We start from the raw sequence: 25,424 nt of genomic DNA, 5'->3' as shown, positions 1-25,424 counted from the left end.
TGATATAGTTATTACCAATAATTATAATTATAACTATAGGTAATATACTGGAGTTGATAAATAAAGGAAACAATAGAAAATAGTATCTAAGAGAATGAAACCAAACAGCAAAGACAGTATAAATTCTCCCACAGTCAACTTTTTTGTCTTGCATCTTCACCAATTATATATTGTGTCGATCGATTCAACGAATTGAACCCTTAGAAATACCTAGTGAATAGATCGAATACTTCTTGATGATTTTTGTCGATCTACTAAACCCAATTGTTAACGATCTTTCTCAAGAGAAATCAATATTTTGAAATGCCATACCTTTATTTTTTTGTCACCGTCTGTTGTTAATGTTAAAGATTGCAATTCAAATTAACGAACGCTATGTACTCTAATATATTATTAAATATGTTTTAATGATTATCAGATAAAATCGATATACAAACGTATTTCCAAAAATAAACTAGGTAGGGACAAATTACTACGTTTAATAAAATTAAAATAGCTTTAAACCCCACAAAATTGTTCTAACATTGCTGGTGGTGGTGGTGGTAGTCATAGGACAGACGTTGGTATATGTCAGTTAGGGAACAGCTGCATTGGATTGTCTGCTAAAAGTTATTAATAAACACACCACTCATACTTCGGTCTAGTTTCCTAACACGATTCACGATTCATAAATGAGGTCAGCCGGGAAAATGTCAAAGGTGAGAGTCTCGTTTTCATACTTGACACCGGCTTCACGTGGAGTGCGGTGATAGGTTGAAGGCAGCTGGGTTTTCGCTATAGTAAGTGTGTACAGGTTTACAGTTGTCATCGTGTAGTTGTGGCTGGGAAACCTTCCCAATCTCATCAGACCTGCTTCGTTGCATTCCTGCAACTGTAAAAGCTGAAGAACAAATAGGAACCTAATAGAATTAATATGGCTCGAGGGCTACATCGGTGGTTGGTAGCAGTTATTTCTCTATTTGGATTTGTTAGTGTTGTCCTAAGTGACGAAGAAAGCACCCAGTTCGACGTCAAACCCGGAGGACAAGTTAACGATTATGTGAAAGAATGGGTAAATAAATAAACACACTTCTATAATTTAACATCGATATTTTTTACTATTTTCGAAAGTCGATCGTTACTGTTAACACGTGTCATGTACACAAGTTTTGTTTTGATTATAAACCATCTGTTTTCATAGCGGTTTTATCCTTTAACTCACAGCACATACTTAAACAGCTAGAAAACTGCTTTACTGTTTATATATATATATATATATATATATATATATATATATATATAGGCATTCTTTCATTTTGATGTATATATAACTACACACACACACACAATTACAATAATTACAGTGGAAAATAGTTTCGTTGTTAATATAGTTTACTGAAAGATGAATGAGTTCGTGATCAAATTCCACCGAGGTCGACTTTACCTATCATCCCTTCGGGGTCGATAAATTAAGAACCAGTTGCGTACTGAGGTCGATCTAATCGACTGGCCCCCTCCCCCAAATTTTCGGCACTTATGCCTAGAGTAGAAAAATGAGTTCGTGATCTGTTGATCTACGCGGAAATGTTAAATTGTTATTAAATCTGAAGATATATACATTTTACTTCTATCGCAGATATATGTAGCTATATACATTGGTTAAATCCTGGTGTGATAATTTTACATTTGTTTTTTTTTTATTAGTTACTTATTTGTTTTGTTATAGATGACATCTCTTCCTTTTCCCAGTCAGCTAGTTGTGGCCATACTGGGATACACTGAACAATATTTATATACAGAAATATGAAAACCCAAATAGTTTTTAAATGTTATTCAATGAAAAGGGCAAATCAGAAACCAAGTTGTGATAGTTCTAATATGCACATTTCATTATATTGTCCTAATATCGATTTTTTTTTTACTTTAATAAGCAATCTAACATTATTGATCTTCCCAACTCGAGTCAACGTGACCCAGCTGAGATCCTTACATCAGATTTGCGATATATTAACGGGTATATCTTGAACTCCTGATCGTTTTCTCCCCTTCCTCTATTTCACATATTTGTTCATAATATTTCTATTGCGTTTATTTCATTTCATATATTTCAGTGCATGTACCCAGCAAAAACAAAAACTAACTCCAAACCCTCAGGCGGCGAATTAGCTGAGTTGTTAGATCGTTAGCCAGAATGGTTTCGGGGTATTTCTTGCATTTTGAGTTCAAATCCTACCGATATATATATATATATATATATATATATATATATATATATATATATATATATATATATATTTATAATATACTATAGTATGTCACAATTATTCGGTTGCCATAATAAGACTCCGAGTTTCAGAGTCTTATTATGGCAACCGAATAATTGTCACATATTATATTACAGATAAATTCCTCTGTTTACATAATATCGAGGTCTCATTCATTCTTTTATTGTCTTACCATTAATATATAAATAATGTAAGTTGAACAACTTATCTACGCTTCGTGGACAAGATGACAAAAACATTGTCGCGAAGAGCAGCTAACATCCTTGTACTATCCACTCCTACCTTTACGAGATTCTTAGGTGCTACGCCGTCATCCCAATTCAGCGGAGGAGAGATGCCGTTCAGTGGAGTGAGGACACTGGAGGGCTCAACAGGGATCTCTGATAATGATTGGTAGTTAGTCATCTTCCACTCCTCTGCGTTGCGGACAGTAGCAACTTAGGTCTATCGGCGAAGCGACAAAGTTGGCGCTGGTGAATAACTCGTAACACATGGCGTCCCAGACAAGCGATTTCCCCCTTTCAAATGAGAAAAGGATTACCCGTCTGGACGCGTACTTTCGTCACGATCAAGGCCCGTAGACTCCAGATTTGACGGGATATCAGTAGCTCCTTTTAAAGCTATCGTTCAGTGCAGCGCTTGAGGGAGACGTTCTACACATGAGAATGAATGTGTTATAGTTTGTTTTGTATATACTTTTAACAGTATTGTTACATAAAAGAAATTTGCCAAGTTTATCAATTTTATGATATATCGATTTATTGAATACTTGTAGAATATTTAAACTGAATGAAATTTAAAAAATTATATATATTTGCAAATGTACTGTAAAAGATTTATTTACAACAAATGTCAAGCCGAAATGTCAGATGGATAATTGTTAATGTTTTTAAATATTCAGATTCTTCATCTTTCAGGATAAAGCATTTTAAAATATTTATATCTTCATTATGCTATTATCTCTGATCGTCATCAGGGTTCTATTCCTGGATATATGTATCGTATCAGATTGGATCTGAAATAGAAATCCTTATATTTAGACTAAAATTTAGATATAATTATAGCCTGGCGTCATGTAGATATTTAGAAACAGACATCTGATGCAACCACATGGCTCCTGGTTCAGTCCCACTGCATGACACCTTGAACAAGTATCTTCTACTATTGCTTCAGGCCGACCAAAGCCTTGTGTGTGGATTTTGTAGACGGAAACTGGAAGAAGCCCATTGTACAGGTGTGTGTGTGTGTTGGTGTCTGTGTTTGTTCCCCACCACTGCTTGACAACTGGTGCTGGTGTGTTTATGTCTCCATAATTTAGCGGTTCAGCAAAGAACCCAATAGAATAAGTTACCAATCTTAAAAAAGAATAAGTACTGGGGTCGATTCATTTGAGTAATAATTTTTAAAGGCAGTGTCCCAGCATGGCTGCAGTCTAATGACTGAAACAAATAAAAGATAAAAAATATAAATACTTGAAAAATATTTCTTCAGAACGTTGAGGTTAATAAGACCCCAAAACTATAATTATACAGAGTTGGCAAAAAAACCAGGAAAAATATTCCAGAATTCTTGTCTGGTATCAGATTGATCCCAAAATCTAATCAATTCGTGCCAGTCATGAGGCCAAACATCCCTGAAAGTTTCATGTGAATCTATCCATCGGTTCTTGAGATATCTTGTCCACGGACAAACAAACAAAAACATGACTGAAAACGATACCTCCGCCTTCACTAAGGTTAGATCTAATAACCCTTTTTGTATAGGCACAAGGCCTGAAATTTTGAGTGAAGGTGATAGTCATTTATATCAATCCCAGTGCTTGAGTGGCACTTACGTGATCAACCCTGGAAGGATGAAAAGCAAAGTTGACTTTGGCAGAATTTGAACTCAGAACATAAAGATGACCAAAATGTTGCTAAGCATCTTGTCCATGTTAATGGTTCTGCCAGCTTGCCACTTTAATAACATTAATATTAGTAATAATCATAATAACCCGTTCTAATAAAGGCACAAGGCCTGAAATTTGGGAGAGGAGGATAGTCGATTACATTGACCCCAGTACGCAACTGGTACTTAATTTATCGACCCTGAAAGAATGATAGGTAAAGTCGACCTCGACACAATTTGAACTCAGAACATAAAGACAGGCGAAATACTGCTAAGCATTTCATCCAATGTGCTAACAATTCTGCCAGCTCACCGCCTTAAATAATAATAATAACAATAATCTTTTCTACTCTAGGCACAAGGCCTGAAATTTTTGAGGAGGGCGCCAGTCGATTAGATCAACCCCAGTATGCAACTGGTACTTAATTTATCGACCCTGCAAGAATGAAAGACAAAGTTGACCTCAGCAGCATTTGAACTCAGAATGTAAAGATGATTGAAATGCTGTGAAGCATTTTGTCCAGTGTGCATTAATAATAATAATAATAATAATAATAATAATCTTGCTGCATTAATAATAATAATAATAATTGCAAAAGTTGGCATTACTTGGAACTGCATGCATTTTGCGTAAAGTAATGTCTGTCTGAGGTCCTTGTTGTGACTTGACAAACAGTACAAACCCCCGGTAGACACAATATCTTCAATTAACAATCTCACAATATTGTATATTGTCCAATGTCTATAATAATAATAATAATAATAATAATAATAGTTTCAAATTTTGGCACAAGGCCAGCAAATCTGAGGGAAAGGATAAGTTGATTACTTCAACCCTGGGGCTTATCTGGTACTTACTTTATTCATCTGAAAGGATGAAATGCAAAGTTGACCTTGGCGGAATTTGAACTCAGAATGTGAAGACAGATGAAATACCACTAAGCATTTCACCCAGTGTACTGACAATTCTGCCAGCCTGCTGTCTGTTTAATCATCATCATCGTTGTCATTTGTTTCATATCCACTTTCCATGCTGGCATGGGTTGGACGGTTTAACTGGGAACTGGCAAAACGGGAGGCTGCACCAGGCTCCAATCTGATTTGGCATGGTTTCTACAGCTGGATGCCCTTCCTAATGCCAACCACTCCGAGAGTGTAGTGAGTGCTTTTATGTGCCACCGGCATGAGTGCCAGTTAGGTGGCACAGGCATTGGTCACGCTCAAATGGTGCTTTTTACATGCCACCAGCACAGGTACCAGTCAGATGGCACTGGCATTGGTCACACTCAAATAGTGTTTTTTACGTTCCACTGGCATAGGTACTAGTCAGACAGCATTGGCATCGGACACACTCAAATGGTGCTTTTTACATGCCACCGGCACAGATGCCAGTCAGGCGGCATTGGCATCGGCCATGCTCAAATGGTGTTTTTTATGTGCCACTGGCACAGGTGCCAGTCAGGCAGCGTTGGCATTGGCCATGCTCAAATGGTGCTTTTTACATGCCACTGGCACAGGTGCCAGTCAGGCCGCATTGGCATCGGACACACTCAAATGGTGTTTTTTACATGCCACTGGCACAGATGCCAATCAGGCGGCATTGGCATCGGCCATGCTCAAATGGTGTTTTTTACGTGCCACTGGCATAGGTGCCAGTCAGGCAGCGTTGGCATTGGCCATGCTCAAATGGTGCTTTCTATGTGCCAGTCAGGCGGCATTGGCATCGGCCACGATCAAATGGTGCTTTTTACATACCACCGGCATGGGTGCCAGTCAGGCAGCACTAACAAAAACAGCAACTGCAATAGATAAGGTTCTTTAGTGTGTAACTGTTTAATCTGTACTTGATTCTCTCTTCCTTCTTAGTGACCACCAAAATGGCTTCTATAGAGACAGGTCTGTCAGAGACTTTCCCTTGAGAAAGTAATGTTGTTGCTCTTGGCATCAGAAAATCCTTCAACCATATCTGGTTTCCTGGTGTCTATGATTTCATGGACTGGAAGCTTCTTGTTAGACCAAAATGTTGAGTGTGTTTCTGATGCTCACTGTGACACAGTTTATCATTTCTGGTGTTCCCAAAGGTTTGGTTATGTCTCCTGTACTCTTCTTTCCATACATTAAATCTTTAGTGTTTAAACTAGGTGCAGGAGTGGCTGTGTGGTAAGTAGCTTTCTCACCAACCACATAGTTCCGGGTTCAGTCCCACTGCGTAGCACCTTAGGCAAGTATCTTCTACTACAGCCTCGGGCTGACCAAAGCCTTGTGAGTGGATTTGGTAGACGGAAACTGAAAGAAGCCCGTTGTATATATGTATGTGTATATATATATGTGTGTATATATATGTGTGTGTTTGTGTGTCTCTGTTTGTTCCCCCAACATCGCTTGACTACAGATGCTGGTGTGTTTACGTCCACGTAACTTAGCGGTTCGGCAAAAGAGACCGATAGAATAACTACTAGGCTTCCAAAGAATAAGTCCCGGGGTCGATTTGCTCGACTAAAGGCGGTGCTCCAGCATGGCCGCAGTCAAATGACTGAAACAAGTAAAAGAGTAAAGAGAGTAAAGAGTATATCTAGCTCAAATATTCTACAGGCTCTTATGTTCAAAGCAGCCAGACCTGGCTTCTCACACCTCTCCGACATTGTCATTTGGAAAATAGATAATTGCATCATCAGAGTCTCAAAGCTACAAAGTAATGCATGATTAATTGAAAACAATGTAAATAAATATGCATTACAATTGATACCTGAATGCTAAAGTTAATTACCTGTTCATCATCACTAACAACATAAACTTGTTTTTAGCCTTCTTCACAAAGGTGTCATTCAACCATCTCATACTGAACATACACTGCTTCCATGAAAAGAAAACCTTGAGAATATCCTTCTATGAAGAAGTGACAACCCAATCACTTCCAGCATCACAAAGACTTCATCATTATCACTATCTAGGAAGTGGTTTTGTACCTCTCTCTAGTTATGAACTCTAAATGACTGGATTCCTCTTCAGCTCTGATCAACTGATGACTGTTGTACACAGGATTCATGAAACCAGAGTTTATCTGGATTTTCAAGGCATTGTGGTAAAGATTACAATACTCTTCCCTGAACGGGACACCAATCCATCACAGTGAACCCTTAGGAGCCACAGGGATTCATTTTGTGGCTGAGTATAGTGGACCAACATGAAATAAAGTGCCATGCTCAAGAACTCATTGCACAGCTCAGTCTGATAATGGGGCTCATCACCTAATGTCGAAGTGTTTAACATCCTAATCATAAGCTACACACCTTTACTTCTCTTTACAAAATTCATGTTAAACACACATTGAAGCACTATTCCTCTATATCTATACTTTCCTACTGCCACATACATACACACATATATATATATTCTAGACCAGTGATTCTCAAACTTTTTCAGGCTGCTGCCCACTTGCCACTCAGGCCACATTCCTAGTGCTCCACTCCTCTCACAACCACAAATATAGACCACTTTCTGCAGCATAACTCAGAACGTAAAGACAGATAAAATACCACATTTTGCCTGGCATGCTAATGTTTCTGCCAGCTCACCGCTTTACTGATAAACTATATTGCTACATAGTGTTATTGGTATTTAACCTCATAACAACATTGATTGAGATGCACGTCCAAAGGCATTCCAGTTTTGACCAATCTGGTATTTTATTTTTAGTTTTTTTGGTTATAATGTGCCCTGGTCTATACTATCCAGTGTGTCTTTCCTCATTTTAGAACAGTTTGTGTGAGTTGAGGAAGATTTGGCTGCTATTTCTAGCAGTTCATTCAATCCCGTTTAGTAGTTATGGGCAATCTGCAGCCAACGGAACATTCTGAATGGCACACCTAAACGAAAAATTGCCTAGAATTTATTAAATGAGCCATGTCTCATGTGGCCTGTTTTTCGCAAAAGGTGCCCATACCTGCTGTAGAGGCTCCTACAGTTACATATAATCCTTTCTACTATAGGCACAAGGCCTGAAATTTTGGGGGAGGAGCCAGTTGATTAGATCGACTCCAGTACACAACTGGTACTTAATTTATCGACCCCAAAAGGATGAACGGCAAAGTTGACCTTGGAGGAATTTGAACCCAGAACGTAGTGATGGCCGAAATACGGCTAAGCATTTCGACCAGCGTGCTAATGATTCTGCCACCTACAGTTCCATTTAATGTTGTGACATTGTAGTTATGTTTCAGGTGTTTTACATTAACTTTTTACATTACAGTTCTTTCAGTTTCTATTTTTGATTTCAAAATCTTTTCTTTTCCTTTGCAGAAAGGCTTTCAGTGTAAATTTACGTATGTCTGTCAAGGAGGAACCAAAGAGGTATGTTTCTAATATCTTAGATTTAAATTTCAAATGAAGATTTTATAAAGTTTATAAGCTGAAGATGTGTGAAGGTACATGGCTTAGTGGTTAGGGTCTTCAGCTCATGATTGTAAGGTTGTGAGTTCAATTCCCAATGTTGCATTGTGTCCTTGAGCAAGATGCTTTATTTCACATTGCTCCAGTTCACTCAGCTGGCAAAAATGGGTGGCAAAAATTCTGTGTCATGCTGAATCTCTCTGAGAACTGTGTTAAAGGTATGTGTGTCTGTGAAGTACTCAGCCACTTGCACGTTAATTTCATGCGCTGGCTGTTCTGTTGATTGAATTAACTGGAGCCCTCGTGAAGTGTCAATCACTGAAAGTGGATGATACCTGTGGAAGAGGATGACCCAAGAAGACATGGAACGAAGTGGTAAGGAGTGATCTCAGAAATGAGGAAATGACAATGGACCGAAATGTCTGGTGATATGAAGTTCTTGAGAAGACCTGCCCACATCAGCGAAACAGTTCTAGAAGTGCTGTGTGTCCCACCTACACTTGACAAGAAAACTTCTCACACACTCTACCACAACAAACCAAACTATGTCTTTGCATCTTTTCTCTTCCTCACATTTCCACTTCATGTACTATGATTACCTCCCACTCCCCAATCCTGTCCTCTTGGCCCTGTGCCACTGTATCATTGTTCTCTATTATTGCTATCTGCTATCCCCCAACCTGGGTATTCCACCTACATGTAACAAGAAAACTTTTCCCTCACCCTACTCCAACAAACCAATCTACATCTCTGTAGTGTAATATTTGTGGACAATGGAAAGATCACCATTTGTCTGAAGTGTTTGGAGGCACTTTTGTTCTTGAGATCTTTTATCTTTTACTTGTTTCAGTCATTAGACTGTGGCTGGGGCATTGCCTTGAAGCATTTTCAGTTAAATGAATCAACCCCAGTGTTCATTTTTTTTTAAAGCCTAGTACCTATTCTATCAGTATCTTTTGCTGAACTGCTGCATTACAGGGATGTAAACACACCTACAGCCAGTGTCGGACTGGCCAAGTTGCCAGCTTGCCCAATGGTAAGTGGGCCCCATCATTATTAGAATCCATATATGGGGGCCCATCCTCTCAAGTTTTTATTCACTCCTGGAAGAATGCATTAATTATTTCAGCCTGGCTGTGTTTGTAGACAGTTGAAAAGAAGACTTTTAACAAAACAAAAAAAATTAAATGATAGCATTGTAGTTGTGGGTGGGTCCCCTTAGTCTTTTGGCAACCAATATTTTTAGACCCAGTCTGCCACTGCCTACAGCGGTTGTCAAGTAGTGGAGGGGGAACAAACAGAAACAAAGACATACACACATAGATATGTACATACACACATAGAGAGATAGATACATACATACATACATATATGAAGGACTTCTTTCAATTTCCTTCTACCAAATCTACTCAGAAGGGTTTGGTCATCCCAAGGCTATAGTAGAAGATATTTGCCCATGGTGCCATGCTGTGACTCTGAACCTGGAACCATGTGGTTGGGTAGCAAGCTTCTTACCACACAACCACACCTGTGTATATTTAAGATGGTAGATCTAAAAGGATGAATGGGATGGATATAGAATTAGAGGAGACTTATTGAGTGCAGTGTAGAGTTGGCTGCAAAACAGACGTTCAGTTGGAAGAGATTCTCTGTGGAGATACAGCTCACGGAACCCTAATTGTTGTGAAGTGAAGGGAAAGAAAATTTTGCAAAGTTGATGGAAATCCTTTTGGTAAGGGACAAAAATGACTGGCTGCCATTTGGAAGGCAGGATAGCTTGAGTGTTTTATGATGCATGATGCCATTTTTTGTGGTTTAGATAGTGGCTTTGCAGCAATGTTGTGAAAATGTGACCCAGTGTTGTAGGTGGGTGAGTTTTGCCAGGTATTGTATGCTTTTTTGTCTGAACAACTCCAGCAAAACTATGAGTGACTCAATTGTGGGTATTTTGGGCCATTTCATTTTTGATGCGTGCATGATGTAGAGATATATGCATAAAAGGATAATTGCAGTCACCTGCTTAGCTGTTTCTGAAGAACCAAGTGAAGTATGTATGCTGCTAAGGGTAGTTGATGTAAAACTGTTGAAGCTGCAACCAGGCTATAAGGTGCCGCACATAGTGAGTGCTAAATAGTATGTTGATATATTTGGCTAGTTGTAATGAAATTGTGGTCACATGACCTGATAGATATAGAGACAGTTACAGTTTGTTATAGAGTTGGTTTGGAGATGGGAAAGAGGTGTTTCTCAATGGTGTTTAGGGTATCTCACTGTCAATCTGAGATACATATAGGGGATGAGGCAAGTTGGAGAAGAGTTGATTGCAAAAAAATTTGGTTTCTGCGCTGGTAGTATTGATATGAGATGAGTGAGAGAGGGGTTATTATATTAAAAGGAATTTTAAGGATAAAAAGAGAATATTTACTAATAGTAGAGTCAAATATATTATAAAAGCTAATTTCATAACCTGCGCGTGCACATACATAACACTTACACACACACTCGTGCAGTTGTGTGTAAGTTATGCGGGCACACACATCTTCATTAATATATTTAGTCTCACTGAGAAAGTAGGCCCCATGTTTAATTCACAGGGTTTGTTTTTACACTGAGTTGAAATATGTATCTTTATGAAACATATTTACGTGACTCGTCAAGCATAATTTATTCATAGCCCAAACTGTATGAGTACTCTAGCTTATTACCAGGAAAAGTTGGTTCCAAGATAATAGCCATATGTACTTGTATCGCAAATTAATTTACAAAATCGTTGAGTCGTTTATATTCCAATGCTATCTCTTTATTTCAGGAATGGATGATCACTTTGAAACGTAAGAAGAAATCTTTCTCATGTACTGTTTATCGTCCAAGCGGTTCATCGTACTTGTTCTTTCAAGAGTTCAACCTTCAAATCCAAGGGGCACAAATCCAGGAAGCCAATGCTTTTGTAAGTTGTCTTTTCCTGTTTTAATTTATTGAATGATTTCTTCTCGATTTATCTTTTTTTCTATTCTATCACCCACAATCCAAATAACTTGGGTAACTTTAAAAATAAATAACACAAAAGCCACCACAAAATGGTCTGAATTTTTGCTTAGTAATGATATCATTGATGAAAATATTTTGGTTTTGTTGGCTTCAATCGTTTTGGCAATATCAGAGTGGACACCAAAGTAATCTGCTAAGCAAACAAGTGAGATATAAAAAAACAGAGGCATCTAATTATTTGATGGTTAGATATATAGGATGGAGGAATGATAGTAATGGGGCAAAATTCTTAATAGGTTTAATTACACCGGCAATCTCCAAACTATTATAATAACTATAATTATCATAACATTAAATAACTTCTATGCAGACTTAGTGTTTCTAATATATTTTGTTTCATTTTCTTTTATACTAGGGCAATAGCAACGCTCTCAGTGCTGATGAATATAAAATTGACAAATCACAAAATTCTGGTAAGATTTTGAAGTTGTAATCTTAAAAATTAAAACATGTTACTTATAGGTTGAAAGTGTTGACCTTCTAACTGAAAGATTGTGTATGTAAACCTTGTTGTTACTATTGTAATGTGTGTATTTGATGACGAAGATTGGTAGTTTTTTCTATGTTATTCTCTGTTATTCTGTATTACTGGATGACAAAGGAACATAACAAATGTTGAGACACAATGAAACCATGTAACTCTTGTCAGTGTAGTAAACAGATGTTAGATGATGATGCGTGAGAGATGAGAGGATGAATAAGTGGAAAGATGCATGACCCTATTTATTTCAATCATTTTTGCTGGAATATATAAATGCTGTGTGGTTAAGAAGCCAGTTTAGCAGTCATGTGGTTTTGGGTTCAGTCCCCTGTGTATCACTTTGGGCAAGGATCTACTTCTATAGGCCCAGATTAACTAACGCTTTGTGAGTGAATTTAGTAGATGGAAACTGTGTGGAAAGCCTCATTTATATATATCTGTGTGTGTGTGTGTGTGCGTGCGTGTATGTTTGCCCTCCATCCCCACCGCTTAACAGTTGGCTTCGGTATTTTTATGTCCCCTGTAGCTTAGAGGTTCAATGGAGACAATATTAAACTTACAAGAAAATAGTACTGGGGTTAAGGTTATTTGCCAACGGAACACGGCAATCCTGGTTTGGGACTGCCATGTTATGTTGGCAAGTAGGCTTTACTCTAGCGTACTGTTGCTGAATATCTCTCGTTGAGAGAATTACAAATAGTAATTTTCTATTTAAGTAGTACTGGGTTTGATTTGTTTGACTAAACCCAGCAAAGTGGTGCCCCAGCATGGCTACAGTCCAATGATAGAGACAAAGTAATGATAGACCCTTGAAGTGTGGAGGGAAGGGGATATGTTAGCACCGGTAAAATACATACATTATTCAAGAATTAAATCAAATTCATAAATTTACAAAAAAAAATAGCTACAATATTTACACGAGAAGAAAAATATACATGCTAAATACATCTAGCACAATTTATTAAAACTGTGACTTCATTTCACTCCATTGCTATTCTGAACTTCCTTTTTCCATTTGTCATGGCAGTTGCATTGAAATATTAGTTCTGAAGGGTTTTCAATTTCCGTCCATTTAGTATTAGTCAGTTGGTATGATCTGATGAAACATACTGTTTATAACATGTTTATAGCATCTGCTTAAGACATTCCTTGTGTAGCCTTTTGAGATGCTGAACAAAAGACAAAAGGTAATGTTCAAATATAGACACAAAGAGAAAGATCTTCTGAAGTACTTTCAGCCAGAAATTGCATTTCTTTGAAATATTACTTTTGAAGGGTTTTAAATTATTGTTCATTCAGTATTAGTCAGTTGGTGTGGTATGATGAAGGATACTGTTTATAACATATTATATCTGTTATAAGAAATATTTCTTGTGTAGCCTCTTGAAGACAAGAGGTAGTACTGAAATACAGACTCAAAGAGAAGTATCAGTGCTGAAATATAGACTCAAAGAGAAGTATCTTCTAAAGTACTTACAATCAAAAAGCATATCATTTTTATTGTTATTAATTTCTGCAGAAAATGAACATGATTTTTCTCACCACCATGCAAAACTACATTAATGTAGAAAATTTGAAAAAAATTGTGGTGGTGGAGAGAAATTTTAAAATAGCCATTCAATCTTACTGTATGGAACATTGCATGTATTCTACCATAGTCCTGAGTTGAATAATGCTTTAGAAATGAAATTTTGGTTAATAGAAGTTATAAAAGCTTGCATACTGAAGTATACCGACAGTTTGAAAAAGAAAGCAGTGAACTTAGGCTTTTATTTGTTTACAATTTGACCAGCTTTGAGTGTTTTACGAATCTTCTGAAACACTTGTTTTCATAACTGACAAAGGACACGGTAAGGGACAATAAATGCATCTGTACAGTAGCTTTAGTCTTTGTCTCCTATTTATGATATACACTTTAATTTATACTCATTTAGTAAGATACAAATATACACTATTAATATCCAGCACAAGCCACATACTCAAGCAAAAGAAGAGTCTACATATTTAAACAAATGAACCAATATATTCACCTGATTAATATTGAATTCACTTGTTTTTATTTTCCATTTAATATTCTAATAATGCTTTATTATAATTTAAATGCACAAAGTCAGATGAAATGGGTTCAAATTCCATGGCCATTTTAGGTAATCAAACAGCTGTATCAGAACTATAAAGCACATCAGAAAGCCTTTTTACAATCTCTTTTACCGAACTGCTAAGCGACGGGGACTAACACACCAGCATTGGTTGTCAAGCAATGCTAGGGGGACAAACACAGACACACAAACACACATATATATATATACATATATACGACAGGCTTCTTTCAGTTTCTGTCTTCCAATTCCACTCAGAAGGCTTTGGTCAGCCCGAGGCTAAAGTAGAAGACATTTGCCCAGGATGCCACATAGTGGGACTGAACCCAGAACCATGTGGTCGGTAAGCAAGCTATCAACACATGCATGTGTGTATTGGCGAAGGACATATACATTTGTAAGTGTGAATAAATCAGTGCCTCTCACTTGTTCCCCTTGAAAATGCAGTGAACCTCTGAGTGGCTTACTGGAAACCTATGTCACTATTTGTTCTCAAATGTATAATTTATAAGAATAAAAGTAACTTGTTACTTCCCTTTATTTTTATCATTTCTTCTAAAGCCGATTTAACTTGTTACCTCCCTTCATTTTTAATTCTCCTTTTCTGTGTTCTTTCAGTGTCACAAGTAGCAGGCAAATTCAAATCAGAACTTACAAAGCTAGAAGTCAAGGGTTCATTACAAAAGAAGAAAAAGGAATTATGATTTTAAACGCATTAAGATTCCCTCATGTTCTAAATGGCATTCTTTGGGACTGCCTGTTATTGATCCTGTTTTCAAAACTCAGGAAACCTGTGTGTACGTTTGAGTTTGTATGTTTTATGTTTTCATGTATGTGTAATATGTTTATAATGTATGTTTATAAATAAAGAATATATTTGAGGTTTTTTTTCTAAATAAACATTTGAATAATAATTTTTAATTACTTTATTTTTAATTGGAAGTATGTGTTTCTTGAGTGAAAAACGTGGGCAGAACGTCCCACAGAATGACTGTTTCAAAAAGAAATGTTTCGGAATTAAATAAGATTTCTGAAGTCAGCAGTACCCAGCCTGCTGTCTTGCCAGTCCTTAGAGGGTTCGCAAAGTTTGTGCTGGAGATCTGTAAATTGAGTTCAAATTTTCTTAAGTAGACATATCTTTCATAAGCCAATGATTCATGGGAAATATCATTTATAAATAGAGTCCTTTATAGCAAAAAAAGTTAGGAGCCATTCTTTCACGTATAGACTAAGGCAACGCGAACTCTGTTAGTGAATGAGTGAGCCTCTATGTGGTCACTCGACCTGCTAGAAATAGCAGTCAAATCTTCCATAAATAACATTTTGCTATCTTAAAAAGGATACATCATCGTCATTTCACATCATGTTCCATGCTGGAACGAGCAAGACGGTTTGATAATTCGATGGGTCCATCGTGCCCTAATTTCTGCTTGGTTTGTATGGGTTGATGCTTTCCTAAGGCCAACCACTTTACAGTATGTACTGGGTGTATTTTTCATCCCACCGGCACTATGAGGCTATAAAACTTGAGGTTGGGATGGGGACGGCTTTATGCGATCAGGCTAGGGGTGAAAGAATGAGAGAAAGGACGCACAGTGTGGGGTGACCAGGCTCTTGTAGAGGAGTTACATAGCTACTCACATTTCGAGAAGAGACGGTAGATATAATTATTGGGAGCTGCAAATCCAGGTGGCTTCTCAAGGTACAAAGTGAATAGAAGTGAGTAGGGGATATAGATAGGAACCAGGGGTGTGGACAGGTGGTGGGGGTCTGTAAAAGTGGAGCAGAAGAGATGGTGGAATAGGAAGTGGGTAACAACTGTAAAGATTAGATAAGAAAGAACGACTATAATCATAATTTAGCCTGATTAGAGTTGACCTGCGATTATGCAACAATATATCCAACTAAAAGAATATTCTGAAATAAACTAGTATACACAAACTCAGACTATAGAAGGTAGGGATTATTGTTGTTGCTTAATCCCATGTAAACCCTGATCCAGATAATCTATGATGAAAGGATTTCCAATCATGACCACCCATACTGCTAGGATTTTAAAAGATGTTAAGGTGTGATTTAACTGAGATTTGGCTGCTATTTCTAGCAGCTTGAGAGACCATGTAGAAGCTTTTGTGTTGACCCAAGAAAAGGACTGCAATAAACGCTGGTTGTTCAGTTACAAGTTAGTCTTGATTGTGTAGTCATGTGATCAAAGACATTTCAACTATGACCATTCAGGGTACGAAGGACCACATTATCAACTGCAGACACTGAGAACAATGGAAAGGTGCATGCTGAAGCATTCAGATCACGATATCGGCATCTATTCTCTCTTTCTCTCTCTCTCTCTCTCTATATATATAGTGTGTACGTGCACGTGCACGTGTGTGTCCGTGTCTGTGCCTCTGTGTGTGTGTGTGTGTGTGTGCGTGCGTGTGTAAATGTGCGTGAGTGTGTGTGTATGTGTGCGTGCGTGCGTACGTGTGTGTATGTACGTGCGTGTGTGTTTGTGTGTGTGCGTGCATGTGTGTGTACGTGCATGTGTGTGTATGCATGTGTGTGCGTGCGTGCGTGCGTGTGTGTGTGTGCGTGCGTATGAAAATGGGGTCATGACCCCGAAATATTTATTTCTTTATTGCCCATGAGGGCTAAACATAGAGGAGACAAACAAGGACAGACAAAGGAATTAAGTCGATCACATCGACTCCAGTGCGTAACTGGTACTTATTTAATCGACTCCGAAAGGATGAAAGGCAAAGTCGACTTCGGCGGAATTTGAACTCAGAACGCAGCGGCAGACGAAATACCTATTTCTTTACTGCCCACAAGGGGCTACACACAGAGGGGACAAATAAGGACAGACAAACGGATTAAGTCGATTAGATCGACCCCAGTGCGTAACTGGTACTTAATTTATCGACCCCGAAAGGATGAAAGGCAAAGTCGACCTCGGCGGAATTTGAACTCAGAACGCAGCGGCAGACGAAATACCGTTAAGCATTTCGCTCGGCGTGCTAACGTTTCTGCCAGCTCGCCACCTTATAACCCAGAAATATTGAAGTCTACATTAATTCATATATTTGTTTTCTTGGATTTGCCTTGAAATGTGTAACGGCAGAAATTAAATTGTAAACAATTATATGGTAAACAGTAAGATGGAATTGGTACACAGCAGGATGGAATGTCAGCGTTGTAATCAGTTTGTAAGGATTGGTTCTTCGTTGATTGCCTTTATGTAAAGATGAAAGAACAGTGATTGAAGTTGCGAAGAAAATATTTATTTACCGTTACATTGAATATAGCTTGCCTCGACGGGCAGGTGGTAAAATCCAAAAGCATGCGAAGCTAAAAGGTTAATTTCGGCCTGTATGTTCTTATTGTAGTAGTAAACCATAGAGAGAGATATGGTAACGTGCAGAGAAGAGAAAGTAAGAGAGTGTGGACGAAACAACTGCTTCGTTGGTGAGTTACCATAGTTGTCATTTTTGTGCCCTTATCTTTAGAGACGGCATTTTGTTCAGCCGGTCAGCCAAACTGCGTTCTCACCAACTGAGTTGTCACCAAGTGACTAACTGATTTTTGCTTGGGGGTTCTTGTTTTTATAACTATCCAGAAGGATAGACATATCATTGAGAACAATAGATTTAGTTGGTGGTACTTGTTATCTTAATTCTAGATTTTGGTGAAATAGAAGAGGTTAGAAAGGGTCAAGTGGTGAAGACATTATTTCCGCCTAGCTAAGGCAATCTGGCAAATGTAAAACTGCTGTCACTGAAAAACCATTGTTCCACAGTGAGAAAATTTCTGTTGAAGTGCTAATTCAAATTTAGCTATGGTGGATCGAACCCTCGTTATGCCTGCAAGACCCACTACATACATATATATATGCTTTTATATATATATATATATATATATATATATATATATATCTCGAGAGTAACAGGGAGCGTAAAAGGAAAGGGTTCACGTTTACAAGGAAACATGATTTCTTGTTCCCTTGTGATTTATTTAATGTCTTATTAAGCTCTGTACTCGACTAACATTTTTTTTTCCTTTCTTCTGAAGCAGATGAATATTGAGTTCTAACATCAGGTTGTTAGTGTCGGTGGACGAACGGTGAATTCAGGAAACAAATACATGGACGTTCATTGTGAATATATTATTTTGACGCTCGGTGAAAGTTTTCGGCTGGAAAATTAAGAGTAAAAATACAAATATGATTTTTGAGCATAACCCTTCGTCTGATAGTGGGAGAAAGACTTTTGTCAATGTTATGATTCTTTCCTTTTGACATTTGATAGCCGTTACTTTTAGCTTATTTAGAAGCAAATTGCGCGTAATTTTGTTTACAGCTCTTAGTTAAGTGTCAATTTTAACATGGAATGCAAAAACGAACATTTTCGCCATATTTTGCTTTTTTATTTCCATAAAGGCAAGAAAGTTACTGAAGCTAACAAAGAGATATGTAAAGTCTATAGTGTTGATTGCTTAACAGAATGCACGTGTCAGAAATGGTTTAAAAAACTCCGTTCTGGAGATTTTTCACTCAAAGACGACCAGCGTTCTGGTCAACTTACTGAAGTTGATGATGACCGAATCAAAGCCATAACTGAATCTGAGAGATTGCAGAGAGGTTAAATGTATCACACACATCAATTGAAAATCGCTTAAAATGTCTTGGACTCGTTAAGAAGCTCGATAATTGGGTTCCACATAGATTGCAAGAGATTCACTTAACATAGCGAATCAATATTTGCGATATGCATCTCAAACGCAAAGAAATCGACTGGAGGAAGCAAAAAAAAAAAAAAACCCACTAGAATTGGCAAATCGTAAAGGAATCGTGCTCCACCATGACAACGCTAGACCACATACGTCTTTGCTAACTCGTGAAAAATGATTGGAGCTTGGTTGGGAAGTGATGTCACACCCACCATATAGCCCTGACCTTGCACCATCAGATTACCATTTATTTCGAAGTTTGCGAAATTCTTTGAATGCTAAAACTTTCAATAAGGAGGATGACCTGAAATCGCACTTGCTTCAGTTTTTGGCTGATAAGGACCTGAAGTTCCATGAGCGCGGAATCATGAAGTTGCCAGAAAGATGGCAAAAGGTCATCGAACAAAATGGAAAATATATAATTGATTAAAGTTCATTCTTTGCATGAAAAAAGAAATGACCTTTATTTCACACTAAAAAATCGAAATTACTTTCTTGCCAACGCAATACAATGAAAAATAACACGCGTTTGAACGGAAATTCATGCATAACCAATAAACATATTTAAATATACTACATTAATAAAAGTTAGGTTTACATAAACGTGTTTGCGAACGTCCATGTTTGTACAAGTTAACTGAATAATTCATGTGTTGTGTAAATGAGTGAATGAATGAAGCAGATAGCAAGATACTATACAGAAAACTTCAAGTTCACGCACAAATAAACTAGTCTTCATTAATAGCTAACTGTTTTTCTATGTATTCTACTTTTCTCCCATTTATTAACTGCTACCACTTGCAACCTGTAAAGTTACTCCCCAGACACTAAATTATATTTTTTCTCAAAATACGATGCCAAAATTAAATCTTAATCTGAACTGATGGAATCGTTAACACGCCGGAAAAATACCTAGCGGTATTTCGTCCGTCCTTATGTTCTAAGTTCAAATTCCGCTGAAGTCAACTTTGCCTTTCATCCTTTCGGGGTCGATAGATTAAGTACCAGTGAAACACTGGGGGTCGATGTAATTGGCAAGTCCTCTTCCCCAAAATTTCAGGCCTTGTACCTTTAGTAGAAAGTATTATTAATCTCTCCGACTCTTCCCCGCTTTTAGCTGTTAGCTTTGGCGGCGCGCCGGCAGAATCGTTAACATGCCGGACGAAATACTTAGAGGCATTTCTTTCAGCTTTAAGTTCTCAGTTCAAATTTCACCGAGGTCAACTTTGTCTTTCATCTTGTCAGTATTGATAAAATAAGTACTAATTGAGAACTAGGATCAATGTAATTGACTTAACCGGTCCTATAAAATTCCAGGCCTTCTATCTATAGTAGAAAGAATATTTCTATAAACACTGATTTCTGACGATGCTCCAAGGCCAAACATATCTTGATGAGGGTACCTCTTTTAAATCGACACCTGTTTTGAGTTGGTAATCGTTCTTTCGACTCTAGAAAGATGAAAGGCAAAGGTAACTCAGGCAAGGGACATGACTAAATACCAAAAAATAATTTGGTACAGTACTCAACAGATTCTCATATCAATTGCCTTTATTCCTGCAAATAGTTATTTTTAATTTTGACCACAACGCCACACGTGTTGGTATACAGAATGGCCGAACATAGCGACTCTCGTATTTGCTGTTTCAGCTCGGCAGCAGTTGAATGACTGAAACAAGTAAAAGAGTAATCTAGTCAAGCAACATTCGCCAGAGAATATTCAATATATTCTCCCCTAAAATAAGTCATGCTGCACATTAATACAGCGACATTCATACATGCTCCACCACGCCACACCACACAAAGACTGCATCACATCTATCCTCATTTATGACGGTTGTTTGTTTACAAACAAAAAACACCGTGTTAAGTGAATCAGTGATAAATGAATAATAGAAAATATGGGAGAAATAGGTTAGGTTCCGAGGTCCCAAGTTGTCCTGAGCATTGTGGTTGGTTGCTGGGGTGTGCTTTTGCGGTCCAAGAAGAATCTTTGACTGAGTGCCGACCAGTGTTATCACAAATCAATCCGTGATAAGCGTAACACGATTTACATGTGAGCGTACTATGTCATCGAGGATCGATGATGAATGAACGAGGATAGATGTAGACAGGAAAAAAAGAGACAGAACAAAACCTAGAAAAAAATTTTTAATAAATATTTGTTATGAGAACCCACAAGTGTAAGTTGCTGGTCTTCGGTCAAAATTTTTGCCCCAGAGCTTTCAAAGTTGTGACAGTTTCCAGTAATTTATTTCCACAAGGAAAAGTGGGTTACAACCAACACTACATTGGAATAATCTGGAAAACATTTTGTCTTCGTAACAAGAGCTTTTTGTAGCTCTCTCGATCGACAAAGTGACAGAATCGTTCGGGCGTCGGATAGAATGCTTCGACTCTTTGAGCTCTGAAATCATTTCCATCGAAGTTAACTTTGACTTTCATCCCTTCGGAGTCAATAAAAATGTACTAGTTCAAAGTAGCAGACTGGCAAAACAGTAAAAACGTCGGACCAAATGTCTAGTGATATTTATTCCAGCTCCTTGGGTTCTGAGTTCAAATCGCATTATGGCCTGTATGACCTGTGCTGCTTGTTTAACACAACCATTTGGCACCTTGAGTGCTTTTAGCGGATTTCTAAGGATACCTTCCCCTTCTCTCCTACCAGAGGCTTTACAACGAGTCATAGGTTCGACCCCTCTTCCTGATTAAAAGATAAAAAAATCTATCTCCCAAACAAAACATTTTGCAAAAAAAAAAAAAAGCAATTTTGGTATCCATCTCCCACTGGACGATTGCATGATACGATCTCTTAAATCATAGTATTGCTCCTTGCTTGTAATGTGTTCACTGAGTACAGTGATATGTGGCAAATGAGTACAAAAGATTCTCAAGGAAATTAATGTGAGAGATATGGTTAACTGTGTTACCAGCATTTGAAGTTTGTAGAGGCTTCCACACTAACAAATTGATGGTATAAATTATAGCCAAGTTTAATGTTTGAGTCTGCCTCAGGTCAAGACACTGCAATTGGCTTTACAGATTTTAGGGTTTCAAAAGAAAAATCGATTATACATGGTTCGTTTTATTTCGTTTATGATTGTTAATCATGCTGCTCGGGATCGAAGACGAATGAGATAATGTTACGAGATGGGTTAATGTAGATGACACTGTAGCTAAAGTTCGTTATTATAGGGACTCAGAAATAATGCAGATCGTTGAAAGTCTTGAGAAAGAAAATAGTGGAGAGGAAAGCAACAATGAAAATGAGAAAGAAGATGTAGCAGAAAGTATTTTTACGGATAGGTTAATTCAGTAAACGGGTAAAGTGTTAAAGTGTTCAGAACCACACAGTTTTATAACTCCGTCTATCAATCTTCGCTCACTATTACTGGAGGGTCGTTGAGATAGAGTCCTTAGGCATCTCCTCCATAAGATCCTACCAGAAGCAACTTTCCAGCTGGATCCCCAAGCTTGACAAACTGAGACTATGTATATTATCCACTCATCTCTAGGTCTCCTGCCAGTTGGCTTGGTTTAAAGAATCCGCGTTGCGATTTTTCCTACGACATTCTAATCAGATGTCTAATCAAATGTCCGACCTTTCAATGCAGAAAAGCAGCGGTTCGACCTGGAGGTACTCCCTGGTCTCCAATTAACGATACTCTAGAGATCTTTCGGAGGAGCCCCATTTCGGCCGCTTACATTCGCGATCGTACTCTTTCGTTTATAACTGAACAAGAAATAACGAACATTTACTTGCTACAGGATAAACTAATATTAGACCAATTTAGCTTGGAAGACATTTTTGAGAGTTGACTAAAAATCGTGCAGCATAAAACCTGACATTTGAAAATTCAGTGTCATCGACCTTTGTTCACCCAAATGAGCTCCTGCCGTCATCACTAGTTCCTGAAGAAGACAAAAGTGCAAGTTTCGCCACTAGTTCCTGTTATCTAAGTCACTTTTCAAGATGAAGGTGGGATCCTAACATTCCTCACTTTCTCATATAAAACTATATATTTTCAATGTCACTAATAGATTGGATTTGGAAGATGTGCGTCACTATCTGCTAATTTCAGGTCCTATCTTCGGAAGCTGTAGTGATGAACTTTTTGTTTACACGATTCAACAAAATTACGAAACCTTTGTCCTTTATTTTATATGTTCTTTTTAAAATTTCACTTGCAGTCTTTTTTCCTTCAAAACCAACTTGTATTGATTTACTGGTAAAATGAAGCCATCGGCTGTTGTATAAATGTTTTGTGTTAATCTGGTCACTAGGGATCCAACAAAACTCACTAAACTAGCGTTCCATAGTTGTCAACGATGTTGCATTAATGACGGTCGATTGCTTATGAAGTGATGAGATGAATAAATAGCACTTAAGTCTAGCAAGGGAGACTTTCTACTATCTTTAGCCTATTAGAGCAAGTTGGACTCTAAGCTACGGCGAAGGCAACAAACCCAGGAGATGGAGAACTCTAATAGAAAAGCCTAAGGTGTGTTGTTCATTAAGGTAGTAGCAAGCGTTTGCACGAACCTTTTGCTATCGGCATCTGCAAAAAGGCTGGCTGATTCTACATAAGCCTTCACCGCTGAAAACAAGTCATCGGTGTGGGTAGTCTAGTCTAACAGCCATAATATTAACCGTTAGACCCTCATACGTCAAAGCCAATGGAAGAACCCGTTACTATGTATGTATGTATGTATGTATGTATGTATGTATGTATGTATGTATGTATGTATGTATGTATGCATGCATGTATGTATGCGTGTGTTTGAGTGTATGTATGTGTGTCCGTGTGTAAGAAAGAGGAGGAGAAATACAGTGGAGACAAGAGAACGAGGAAACGGTATTTTGTTCTGTGTAAATGCAATTGTGAATATATGTAAATTGGTACACATATGAGCTGCATATAAAACGTGTGTGTGTATGTGTGCGTGTGTCGTGTGTGTTTCTGTGTGTGTATGTGATACACGTTGTGTGTGTGTGTGTGTTGTATATGTGATGCATGTTTTGTTTGTATATGTGTGTATTCGCGGGCATCTATGTATAAGACTTGAGGTGGGGGGGGCGAATGTATATGTGAGTGTGAGAGTGAATGTGCGTTAACTCAGATGTCTAATAACCCAACATGCAGCTAAGCTAGTAACTCTGGACTAATTGACATTAAGTAGTGTATAAAAGTAGAAGAGGTGATGCATAGTTTACCTGTAGCAGAGCATCAACTTAGCTTACACACACATATATACATTAATCGATAGATCTCTCTCGATCTTTATCTTCGCTATTTTCTGCTTGATTTAGGTCAGTTTAGTAGCATATGGCGACTGGAATTACACGTTAGCCGCCACCCCGAGTCGTGCACCAGCGAGCTTTGGTAAGTGTCTTCATATTTCAAACATATATTCAACGAATAGACTTTTGAAACTTTCTTTTTGTATATCTTCACCGACAATACTTTAGTTTCTCGTTATTTCACTTCTAACACCATCATTGTCTACATCTATATCGTTACATATACAATAAATATTCACAACTAATAATGCTTGTAACACTGTTTAACAATTTCAAATAGCGAAGACAAACAATGATAGTTTGCTTGCACAATGGTTTCTTTGAGGGCATTTGGGTGATTGAATCAGGGATGCTTGGTGTATATTTATCGATCCTAAATGAGAGGAAAGTAAAGTGGACCTCGGTTGGATTTCGAATTTAGAAAGGATACAGAAAACCCTCAGAAAAAAAAAAGAAGTAAAAAAAAAACCCAATGAAAGTTAGTACTTTGCTTTACCATTCCTACTAATTCTTTTCGCGGGAGATACAAACAAGGCTACCTGACTTATAAACCAGCGGGGGTCTGTGTAAAAGAGGAGTGAATATAGCGTGGCGTTCATGCCTCTCTTAAAGACAGCGAACAAACTGGAATAAAATAGCTGTCATATAACCTGGAAAAGAAACTGTGTTGGAGACTTAATTCGCAACATCCTTTCTTTCTTTCTTTCTTTCTTTCTTTCTTTCTTTCTTTCTTTCTTTCTTTACAGTGAAAGAAATGACGTAGATGTTGTATTTTGTCATCCAAACTATAATTTACATGGATAGATGTCTGTGTGTGTAATTTCTGCTCAGTACTTTTGTGCTAGTGATGGTGTTGGTGCCAAAGATGGACAACATTGTATTTCCCCCACAATTTTAAAATATTCCAGCAAAAGAAACAAAAATATCATCCAGGGAAAATGTCTTGTAGAAAGTATTTTACAAATTAAAAATTTTCTTTTCTCAAGTTTGTATTTCTCTCGTTTTCATATTAGTTTCCCTCGTTTTCATATGAGTAACTCCCTATCGTTAGTTGCAACACTGACTCAAGTATTTATTTGTCGATCTCTGTTGATTGAATGTTTAAGTTACTTTTTCATGTAAAGGGACGCAACTTCAAACACAGTTTTGAACTGGTATACACAAGTACATAAACACACGCATGCACACACACGCATGCACACACGCATGCACACACGCATGCACACACGCAT

The 25,424-nt window shown here is 37.7% G+C and overlaps 1 protein-coding gene and 1 long non-coding RNA gene across 2 annotated transcripts in view; both read left to right on the top strand.

The window, feature by feature from the left end:
- The first annotated feature begins 715 nt into the window (after positions 1-715).
- LOC106873901 (myeloid-derived growth factor) lies at positions 716-15,082 on the top strand. Its single transcript, XM_014921432.3, has 5 exons — positions 716-1,051; positions 8,451-8,501; positions 11,350-11,487; positions 11,944-12,001; positions 14,787-15,082. Exons 1-5 carry the CDS (start codon positions 914-916, stop codon positions 14,870-14,872), a joined length of 471 nt encoding a protein of 156 aa, XP_014776918.1. The 5' UTR covers positions 716-913; the 3' UTR covers positions 14,873-15,082.
- Positions 15,083-17,492: 2,410 nt separating this feature from the next.
- The window catches only part of LOC106873905 (uncharacterized), a 14,230-nt gene continuing 6,298 nt past the window's right edge, over positions 17,493-25,424 (top strand). Inside the window, exons 1-2 of the long non-coding RNA XR_001409934.3 lie at positions 17,493-17,630; positions 24,202-24,274. This is a non-coding gene — a long non-coding RNA (uncharacterized LOC106873905). The remainder of the gene's footprint in view (positions 17,631-24,201; positions 24,275-25,424) is intronic.

The sequence above is a fragment of the Octopus bimaculoides genome, chromosome 3 (assembly GCF_046866305.1).
Source record: "Octopus bimaculoides isolate indiv1 chromosome 3, ASM4686630v1, whole genome shotgun sequence".
In the NCBI taxonomy this organism is placed as follows: domain Eukaryota; kingdom Metazoa; phylum Mollusca; class Cephalopoda; order Octopoda; family Octopodidae; genus Octopus; species Octopus bimaculoides.
The sequence above is the reverse complement of the archived record's forward strand: the minus strand, read 5'-3'. Positions and strand labels throughout refer to the sequence as shown.